The sequence below is a fragment of the Vidua chalybeata genome, chromosome 6 (genome assembly GCF_026979565.1).
Source record: "Vidua chalybeata isolate OUT-0048 chromosome 6, bVidCha1 merged haplotype, whole genome shotgun sequence".
NCBI classification, from domain to species: Eukaryota; Metazoa; Chordata; class Aves; order Passeriformes; family Viduidae; genus Vidua; species Vidua chalybeata.
In genome coordinates this window covers 61,800,893-61,812,162 of record NC_071535.1, presented here as the reverse complement: position 1 = coordinate 61,812,162, position 11,270 = coordinate 61,800,893, and the positions used below count along the sequence as shown (strand labels likewise).

Below are 11,270 nucleotides of genomic sequence, written 5' to 3'. Positions count from 1 at the left end.
GACTGCACTGCTGTTAATCAATCGCCTGGGAGGGTTCAGCACTTGCAGTAGGTAGGGCTCTCTTCCCACCAAGAGGCTCCTGCATCTTAACCAAGGACCTCCAGCTGGAAGGATGAGTAAAAGGCAGGAACACAGCCCAGAGAGATGGCAGGTGTCTGATCCACAGCCAGCTGAAGTCAACAGAAAGACTCCTGGCAGTGCAGTGGGCTTGGACCAGACCCCAAAGGAAGACTTATTACCTTGGGTTTGTTCTGCATACAGGCATTGAGCTACTTCCAGTAGAGAAAGATCCTTGAAAAGAAGCAGATTCATCACACATTTCTGCCTCCCTGTGAAACCAAACTTCTACAAACCATACTGTGTCCCAGTTACCCTGACTGTCAGATAGGGCTGACATCCAGCACAGGAAAATTACCTGCCTGTGACAGCACACACAGACATTACATTATATACATTTCAAAATCTCCGAGGAGCACAACAAGAAAATAAGCCAAACTGCTAATCTCTTCTGGCCTTTTTTGTAATTGCTGCTAGCCAAAATGAGAGCTTCCTCAGAAGAGGAAAACTAGATCAGTTCCTGAAAGGACAAAAGAAAACTGAGGGAGTAAAATTTAAAATACCCTGGCATGGAGGAGAACGAGCTCAGTGCTGAAGCACCAGCAAGGTGAAGCTGACAGAACCTGAGAGAAAAAGATACCAGGAGAAAACCCAGGGTTAGAAAGCACCCCTGAAGACTTACCTCTGTAAATGAGCAGCTGCATTTAGCCCCAGCACCAACTGATGACAAAGCAGTGACTGTCCCTGACGTGTCTAAATGGCAGGAGGAAGCCTCAGCCTGTTGTGACAAATCCAGGCCCCTGATTCCCAGTGCAGAACCCCTTGGTGACACACCTGCTGCACCACGCAGCCAAAAAGCCACGTGGCAAAGAGCTGAAACCAAGACTCACACCTTTAGGGCATCCATGGAATCCTTTAGGGATCCAGCCTAGAGTTTATCCCAGAGGTTGCTGCAGATCTGCTCCCTCACAGCATCTGCTTCTTTACCAGTCTTACCCAAGGCAGGCTCCTGGGTGAACTTCCACTGCCATCCACTCCTTTTGCTGCCAGAAGTCTGCTCAAATCCTGGGGCAAAGCTGTTGGCTCGGGAATCCTGCTTCTGGAATCACCCAGTTCCTATTAAGAGGCAGAGACGCGACAGCCTGGTGCCATGGAGCTCCTGCTGCAGCTCATGAAGAGGTGCCAGGCTCTCCAGAAGGCTGGAGAGCAACACAGATACAGTGGCTCTTCTCTGCTCACCTCCAAGCTCATGGCACTAGAGAGCATCTGAGGCTGTGGCTGTTTCCTCCTGGTGCAGGGACAACAAGCAAGAGATCAGCAGAGATAAACAGAATAATCCAAGCTGTGCTGCACACACGATTCCTGTGTGCTCCAAAGAATTGCTTTTCTTCCATCTCAGAAGCTCTTTGCCAGCAGACAGCTGTGGTTGTCACAGCCAATTTCCTCGTCTTCTCAGTGCTAGGTGAAAAAAAGCCCACAGGACAGACCCTGCATCTACATCCCAAAGTAAGGATTAGCATTCGGTGACCTTTCTTCCTTTGGCTCAGTTGATAGAATAACCAGCACTGCAAGCAAAGTGAGGCAGATGTCATTGAGGAGTGAAGGCACCTATCTATTTCATAAGGAAACCTGACAAGGGATTCCACCTACAGAGCAGGAACTAGATTTAAGAGATACAGCAGCTTCTTCCCCAAAAAAGACTTTGGAATAGCAGACTTAGAAATGTGAAGATTTCAGCCAAGATCTGTGTCATGCATGTTGCATCAAAATACAGACAGTGGCCCTCTAAGTTGCACTCTGCTGCAAGAGCCTTGGATTTGTTTGTCTTTTTTGTCTAATTTTTCTGACCTTTGTATCAAAATAATGTCAAGAATTACCAACCTGTTAAGGCCAATGGGGATTCTGTGTCTCTCTCCAGGTGTTGTGATGCCACTGTGGGTGCAGGCCCATGCAAACTCTGCCCTATTTCCTCATGCCTGAAAGCAGATTTTTGCAGCCATAGCTCCTGGTTTGGAAGAGGACTCTGTTATTCTGTGTAGGTGTGTGCAGCATCCCCAGCAGTCCTGCAGTGTTTGTCACCCCACTGGCATGCACAGAACCCCCCCCCTGCCCTGGATCCTGCTGCAGCCACCAAACTGCACAGAAAAAGTGATGGATTTCACCTGCTGGCCAGTCATTTTCTAGCCAGGAGTGGACGAGCATGAGACACACCTGCAGCTCGGTGCTCATGACCCAGGGGGGAAGCAAAGAGGCTCCTGCCTGATCAGTTCCTCCCCGTGTCATCTGCAGCAGGGTCCCACAAGGCTTGAACTTGGTCACGCTGCAGCACAACACCCAAGGACAAAAGCCCTTCTGCCCGAAAGGAATGGGGGGATGGCTGGCACAGGAACGGGAGGGAATCTCAGCTCCACTGGCCCAGCTGACAGCTGATGAACGGGCTGCAATACAAATGTACTGAGGAACAGAAAACCTCTTACTTATTACCCTTAGCAACACCCCCCAAAATCGTTCGTGCCACAGAAAAACCCCACAGATTCCCCCTTGAAGCGCGTATTTAAAAATCTTGCAATTTTATTTGCATATAAAGGCCGCTAGATATAATATCACAATAAATTTAAAGAAACAACTGCTTTTCTAAATTCCATTAACAAGGTAACATAAAACAGAACAAAGCTCAATAGCATTTACAGTGGTGGAACAGAAGTAACTATCTGCAACAATATTTTGTGCTAGTGAGATTGCATTTACACACAGTGCAAAATAAGAAAAAGGAAATAAAAAAGACAAGAAGAATATTTAAATATAAAGGACAACTAAGCCTTATTTTATTTAGGCTTGATTGTATCCATTTGACTCTATACATGCCTGAACTACAACAAAGATTTAACTCGGGCTCTTGAAGGCCTTGAGCACTTGGAAAAACTTGTCACATCCTTCATAATTTAGATGTGCTGTACAGCATAATTTTGCAGATGCTATACTGGCAATATTAAATCCTAGCTTAGTTATAATGCACAAAAAATACATATATATATAAATTCATATTTAAAAGGAGTCCGCATTTACAATTTATTTTTTTTTTTTACTGCATGAAATACCTGCTCTTTGCAGCTTTCACCCCCAGTCTTTTAAAGCTAAAATAATTTAAAAAAGAAACAACAGAAGGTAGATATCACATACAGGCTGTAGCTATCTAGATCAGTCTTTATAAAGCAAGTAGAGACAAACAACTGAGAAGTCTGTTCTCCCCTTGCTGCATTCTACCATGAATAGAAACAAGTTTAAGTACATGCACACGTGTCAAGAGGTAAATGGACCCCAAAACATTGCTTGTGCTACTAAAAAAATTGATATAAACTGAGACAAAAAGCTAACATTTAAACCTAGGGAAAGAGAAGACACTTAAAAAAACCCCAACAGTAACAAAAGTTGTGCAAATTTGGGTGTATTTAAATGCTGCCTATTTTTTAGCTTATAATATAATATTAAAATAAGGTCTTTCACTTATTAAAAGAAAGCTTGGCTGTCCTTTTGAGAACACTATAACAATTTACAATGGCAAATTTATTGAAAAACAAAATTCATTTTACAAATTCACAATGCTTTATCAATTTAAAATGAATGCTGCATTTCCAAAAAGCACAACCTCTAACTTTTCTTCTTGTTTCTTTTGCACCAGCAATTTACAAATTAAAAAAAAAACAAAAAACAAAAAATCCCAAACCCCACCCCAAAACAAACCCCCCTCCCCACGGCTCCCCCAAAATCCCCCCTAGCCCCTATTTTGAAATAAACATGAAGGTAAGTTTTGAAGTTAGAAAATGGCAGTTTATAGACCTTCCCCAGTAGTGCTTCAGGATCCTTGAGGGGTGGGAAGGTCGAAGATGATGGGAGGGTTGGTGGGCTGGAAGCTGACTGTGCACGTGGAGGCGTTGATGTAGGTGGTGTAGCCATCTGTCATGATCCCATAACCTGTGGGGACAACGGGCCACACTCACTGGGGCGCCTCAGGTTCAGCTTTTCTATTTTTCACATTCTGTGCTGCTCCAGTGTGCACTTCTGAGCTTCACATGAGGGGATGGGGAGCTCTGTGCACAGAGCAGGGAGACAAAACAATTCCTGCTCCAGCTGGGCACCAAGGACAAATGATCCAAAGCTCAGGCCCAGGAGCACAAACAGCGTGGGCTGGAGAGAGAAAAACAAGCAGGATGGGAGTGCCTGGGCTAAAGCTGGAATGGGACAATGAACTGCAAGGTGCAAATGGAGCAGAGCTGATCCCAGTGAGAGCCCCCGGGAGCGCTCGTGCATTTTGGGACCATTTTGGTTCCTCTTGGCTGCAGCCCTGGCTGGGCTCTGGTGCTGCCCAAGGTGGATCCATGCAGGAGATCCTTTGAATCAATCCCTGCTTTGTTCTTTAGCTCTGCCCAGCTCTGCTCCAGGCCAGCCTGCACAAGGCATCAACTACCAGGGACACACGGAGCATCCCAAGGCTGCTGGGGCATCCCTGCTGTGCAATAAATACAAATTGTCCCCTTCAAAATGACACCAGCCCCTTCTGGCATCTCTGCCACAAAGGCTCGACTGAAAAAAATACATTGGGCTGTGTTTGAGATAAGAATGGGTGCTTTTGGTTTATGCACAAACTTTTTGTCACCCCTGGAGAATCCTCTGTTGCAACTGGGTGTGGCAGAAACACAAACCCCAGATGTTCTTTTTCTAATTAGTGAGCTATAGCTTGCATGGCTGTCAGAAGAAAAAGACCAGTCAGAAGCAAAAGATTTTGGAGTAACTTTGGTTTAGCCTCAACACCCCCTCTCCAAAAAACGACCTGAACTCTGTCATCCCCCCTGTGCTGGGCCTCATCACCCAGCTCCTCATCCCAGCACTGCCCAGCTGCTGCTCACACTGGCTTTGATGCCTGGTGAAGGCTGGCCTGGAGCAGAGCTGGGCAGAGCTAAAGAACAAAGTAGGGATTGATTCCAAGGATCTCCTGCATGGATCCACCTTGGGCAGCACCAGAGCCCAGCCAGGGCTGCAGCCAAGAGGAACCAAAATGGTCCCAAAATGCACGAGCGCTCCCGGGGGCTCTCACTGGGATCAGCTCTGCTCCATTTGCACCTTGCAGTTCATTGTCCCATTCCAGCTTTAGCCCAGGCACTCCCATCCTTCTTGTTTTTCTCTCTGCAGCCCACGCTGTTTGTGCTCCTGGGCCTGAGCTTTGGATCATTTGTCCTTGGTGCCCAGCTGGAGCAGGAATTGTTTTGTCTCCCTGCTCTGTGCACAGAGCTCCCCATCCCCTCATGTGAAGCCCAGACCCACACACCAAAGCAGCTCAGAATGTGAAAATATAAAAGCTAAAACCTGAGGCCTCCACTTCTGAGACCTCAAGAACTCCTCAGCAGGTTAAAATCACACACATGCACATCCTCAGCCTGCCCAGGGAAGCTGTGTCTGCCCCATCCCCAGAGTGTCCAAGGCCAGGCTGGACAGGGCTCAGAGCAGCCTGGGATACTGAAAAACATCCCTGCCCATGGCAGAGGGCTTGGAATGAGGTGATCCTTCAAGTCCCTTCCAATCCAAACCATTCTATGGCTCCATTATTTAATTTATAGATCTATTTTAAGACAATTTTATAAAAGTGTGTGTGTGTTTTCAGCTGACATCCACAAAAAGCAAACAAAGAAGCTTGAAAACGTCTAAGAGATATTTGGCCCAAATGTACTTAAAAAAAAAAAAATGAAAAAAACCCCAGAGTTTCATGGAGGAATAAAGCTTCCCATTGCAAACCCACAGAGGAAAAAGGCTTTTTCTTTTAAACCATTATGATAGAGTACAGATCACTGCTGTCTGAAAGCTAAGATAAATACAGCTACCCACAGTGCCTATCAGAAAGAATAATCACTTCAGAATTGCTGCACTGTCCACCTGTATCACTTTATTTATTTAGACTGGCAATTTTGATTTAGATCATCTCATGGTGGGAAAAACCTTGTTTGTGGTTGTTTTGCTTATCAACCAGGGGAAAAAACTGCATCATCAAAATGTGTGTATAGCCTCTGTTGGTTCATGGGAGTGTGGAGCATGTTCATCTCAGCTGGGGTTGCATAAAAATTAATTGCACCCTAAGATAATGCTCTCAACACTTTGCTATTTCTTCCTGTACTGAAACAAGCCATTCTGTGTAAGTACTTGAAATTAGTTGAAATTTTTGCTGGCATTTCTACAAGAATTTATTTGAATGCTCACTTTTAATATGTCCTGCTGCCTTTCCCAGGAGATTTAAACGTGGTGCTTTCTCATAATGCTGGTCTTGGGCATTCAGACACCCTCCTCTCCCACCCTTAGCACTGTTACAACCACAAGTTTCACCACCCAAATTTACAGTTTACACATTTGAGCTGGGAGTCTTGGCATATTCATTTATTTTTAATATGCATTTATATTTAATATTTGCACAAAACACCCACTCTTTTTAATGGGTGCATGAAAGGACTGTTATTTATGCCTCTATGCAGAGGGCCATGTTATTATTCCCAGTATAAACTCTTTATTTACAGATGCCAGGCATGGAAATCATTGTATGAAGCCACGAGGGCTTCAGAAAAGCCACCACCACTGGCAGAGAAAGCTGTCCTCTTTTTATTTGGCTTTTTATGAAGTCCTCGAAATCTTCAGGCCCATGGAGAACCTAGTTAGAGACAATGGAGAAACCTCCAGGGGGAGAATATAAAACATTTAATGTGTAATTTTGAGTTCTAGGGTCACCAAGTCTTGCACTCTCTCTCAGGCAGAACGCCTAGTGTTTGTCTCTCAGCCACATGGAAGCCACAAAATTGTATTAAATATTTAAGCATCTCCAGAATGTATTTAATCTCTCAGTCTCTTCTCTTCCACTGCCACAAACTGAGCTTGTTGTTTCTGAAGCTTCACACTCTGCTGTGCTGGCAAGGGCAGAGGGGGAATATCTCTTCCAAAACATGAGACTGACTCGAGATGCCCTCCTTATACCCTGAGGGAGGTGAGCAGAGGCAGCAAGTTGTCTTCACATTTCCTATTTTTTTTTTTCTCTAGCATCCTTCTTAGCTCCTGTGCTCGGAGGAATGGGGATAATTTTCATTTTGGCTCGCAAGTGTGGGGAATCTCATCTGTTTCCCTAACCAAGTTTGTCAAAATTTGAACTGCTTTCAAATAACCTGTACGGAACAACCTTTGCAGCACAGTGAAAGATGTAGGTGGCTAAATGTAGCACACATTCCTGAAACAGTCTGCTTTAATTCTGGAATAAATTTCCAAAGTGCCACGCTGGCAATCGCTTCCCTGAACTCCGTCCCTGCTTTAACCCAATATTAAGCCATTACCCACTGCAACACAGCACCAAAATGTGCTTCTGGAAATCTGAGCTGAAGCAGGGAACAGCTCTGCTCCTTACCTTCATGAATCCCACCAAAGACGTGCAGTTTGGGCCGGACTCTCCTCTGCACTGTGTTCAGCAGCTCCACACAGCCCACTCTCTGCAGCTCCTTGGGAACCCAGTCTCGAAAACCTGAAGGCAAAAAGCAATCAGTGCTGTTCATTTTCCCTCTTCAGGTGAGGTTTCACCCAGTCTTTCAGGAAGTCATCATTCACACAGGGTTCATTACATTATCTCCAGTCATAACCTCTCCATTAAAGCACACAATGGCTTTTAGGAAACGTTTCACTGTCACTTTGTCTTCCTTAAGATTTCCTCCCTCCATCTGCATTAATATTTTTCCTGGATGTGATTTGTTTTTTTTTTTGAACTATAGGTTTCTTCCACCTTGAAACCCCGGGGACTGGGCACTGCTGCCAGATTTTTCTTCCCTTTCCCCTGGTTCTTACAGCAGTCAGCTCTGTGGCTACCCCAGAAATGAAACAGCTCAGGAAGACGAGCTGAGCTACGACTCAATGCCAAAGATTTAAAATACTCTCCACATCTTCTGGGGGAGCGTGCTCTGCAGGCATCAGGTCACTTCTGAGCCCTCGTCACCAGCCTCAAGCCGTGCAGAAATTGCAAAGCAGCTGCCAACTGGCCCTTCTGGCTAATACAGCAGAATTAATACAAAAGCTGCCTGCAGGAGCCTGCTGCCTGCACTGGCATGGGGAACATCAGCAGGGCAAGGTGGATGAGGAGCAGTAAAAGGGAAACCAGGAGCCAGCTGCAGCACCATCCTGCTGACTTTAGCAAAAACATGCTGGGACATGGACTTGGCTAAACTTTAGTGACCAAAGAGCCCAGCTCCAGCTCTCTGTAGTACTTAGTAAGTTAACACTTACTTAAAAAGCAGTGTTTTATCAATGTTATCACACAGGCTGAGACCTAGAGCCCCTCATTTTAGGCACAGCACTGACACCTGATCTGTGTCTGTAGCTGAGATACAGTGCCAACCCTTTGAAACTGAACTTCATTATCTCCTTCAAACACAAAATTTAAGCAGGCTTATTCAATTACAGCACTCATTAGTGTCTGCAGCATCACAGTATTTCTGTATGAACCCAGCTCAGAGCAGATGGATGAACAACCCATTTAAAACCAGCATCCATGAAACATTATAAACACACTTGGGTTGTTTTTGTTGGTTTTTTTTTTTTGTTTTGTTTTTTTGTTTTTGTTTTTTTTTTTGGGAAAATTGAGTGATTAAGAGAGTTCTGTTCAAGGCCCTGGTTTGCAGCACGCTGGCAGCTCCAGGAAGGTTAAAGGGAATTTGCTGATCATCTTACAACATTCTCTAAGTAGTATTAAAAAAACTAGCCAGAATATAAAAAGAGCAGTAAGTACACTGGTCAAAAACTTTCTGGACTTTTCTTTTTTCCCCTTAGCTTGGATTGCTGATTCTTAACTCCATTGTGTAAAAAACATAAGCATGCATTAATTCCTGACTCCACGGTCACCAAGAAGCTTTAAAAGAGCACCGAGCCAGCCTGGAAGCACTTAAAATGCTGGTTTATAGTGGCACCATGCAATTCTGAGCAGATTTTACATGTTTACTGCCATGAATGTAGCAAGTGACTGTGATTTGGTCACTTCCTGTGATTGTGTGACCCCTTCTTGGACTGCCAGAGCTCACTAAAACCCTGACAAAAATCCTCAAACCCGGACAAAAACCCCTCCTCTCACAGTGAGGGCCACGGAGACACTGCCACACTTCCTCCTCCTGAGAAGTGGCATTTGTAAGAGGCTCAGCTGCAAACCCAGCTGAGGGAGTTAAAGCACAGTGCCAGGCTGCCTGTAAAAATGTAAAAAAAAATACATTATTGTGCCTCGTGGGGCACGGGCTGCAGCCAGGACAGTGGGACTTCCCAAAGGGCTCCAGCTACTCCAGAGATGCCAAAATTGAGCACTCCTGCCTCTGCTGCATGAGTGTCCTGGGGTCCTCCTGAGCCCAGCAGAGCTCAGTTTGGACCTCAAAGCTGAGATCAGCGAATGACTCACGCTGACAAGCAAAACTTCAGCTCCCTAATGAAGAAACAAATTATGCATGCACAGACTGGTGCTCACCTGTCATTAGATCAAGTCAGGAACAATTATCTAAGAACATAATTTTATTCCTTCACAAATTTTTTATAAGCCAATTAATGCCTTTAAAACTATTCTTACGTATTCTAAGTTTACAAGGACATTATCAAGGAGAATATGTGACTGCATAGTTCCAAACTCTTGACTGCTCCTCTCAAACCTTAAAATGACATGACACCACAGTGAGAAAAGGTTTCAAAAGTTTTAGTCAATCTCTAAAAAGTCATATGGGATTGAAAACTGGTTGTCAGATGAATACTATTCTTAAATAAAATGTCACACTATAATGGTTATGGTGTCAGATATTTGATCTTCCCTAGCTTGAATTTAATAAAAAATTTCAATTTTTTAATGGAAATTCAACAGATCAGCTAAGCCTAATCATCATTTTCCACTTCTTTCAGAAAGTTTTTCCATCCACAGTTTTTACTCTGGGTGCAATTACAGTGTATATCTTACAGCATTATCAACTTTGAAAGTAAAATTCTCATGCAAAAAAAAAAAAAAGTCACACAGAACTTCTGTTTCACTTACCAAGGGGAGGTCCGTGTGTCATTAGTATATCAATTCCCTCAGGAATAAGGTTCCACTTGTCTAGCAGAGACTGACCTCTGGGTAGATTAAAGCCCCATCCATTAAACCAGGGTGTCCTTAGGGGAAAATAAGACAAACTGCATCAGTGTGAAATAAAAAACCTCTTCCCTTCCCCAATTTTTTTCCTGAATTAAAACAATTTCTGTGCTTCAGAGATTCCCTGCAGGGAATTTGAAGGGGATGCCTCTAACACACACTGATCCAAATACACACGTATGTTAAACCACACATTTAAATTTGGATTAATGTCTGATGATATTTCTGCACTTTGAGTGCATTCAGCCCTGGGGGCATTTGCTCACTAGAGAGAAAGGGAAAAACACTAAAATAACAAAGCTTTTTATCACAGTTTGGGAATGTTCAAACTCCTTCCCTATGCTATCAAAACAACCCAAATAATTTTTTGGAGGCAAAAAATCAGTTTCAAGAGTCAAACAAGTTGAAACAACAGTGTCAGGATTTTCAAACAAGAGGCTAGATGGGGCAGCAGCATCTGTGCCACTGTGGCATTTCACTAAACTCAACCTTGCTCCTTTCAGCACTTTCAATAGCAGAACACTGTCACAAAACTGGGGTTTGAGCCCCTGAGCCTCCTAGAGATAGAGGAAAAAAAAAACCATAACAAAAATAATAAAAGAAAACATAATAAAAATAATAAAAGAAATAAACATCCACACAATGCTCAGCCTTACAGTGATATTTTTTTTAAAAGGGATCTTATAATTTAGAAATCATTTAGTGTTTCTCAAGGAAAACTGACACCCTCAGTGCTCTCCAGCAGAGCACAGAGTTGTTCTCAGACACTGGTTTATCCACCAACTCAGGCATGCAGCAATGACAAGAACATTTTCTAGTACTTTTTTTAATATATAGCATTTTCAACGCGTAATTTTGATACAGGTCTATCATAACAAAGCCTTTCCCTATCAAATAAGTACACAGAAACAATTGCTCTGATGAAATGCAGGAATATTTAGATTTGTCACCAATGACCTTTCACACAGCTCTTAGTATTGTACAAATTTTAAGAGTTTGCACCCCTGTGTGTGATTCCTAGAGCTCAGTTTAGACTCTGTTTTCTAGG

General features: G+C 43.8%; 1 protein-coding gene across 2 annotated transcripts in view; it reads right to left on the bottom strand.

The window, feature by feature from the left end:
- Positions 1-3,835: 3,835 nt before the first annotated feature.
- The window catches only part of MPPED2 (metallophosphoesterase domain containing 2), a 112,767-nt gene continuing 105,332 nt past the window's right edge, over positions 3,836-11,270 (bottom strand). For both annotated transcript variants that reach the window (XM_053946836.1, XM_053946837.1), the window contains exons 5-7: positions 10,127-10,242; positions 7,487-7,600; positions 3,836-4,029 (exon numbers count right to left, since the gene is read on the bottom strand). In XM_053946836.1, the coding sequence (XP_053802811.1) occupies positions 3,911-4,029; positions 7,487-7,600; positions 10,127-10,242 (349 nt within the window). In that variant the 3' untranslated portion in view covers positions 3,836-3,910. The remainder of the gene's footprint in view (positions 4,030-7,486; positions 7,601-10,126; positions 10,243-11,270) is intronic.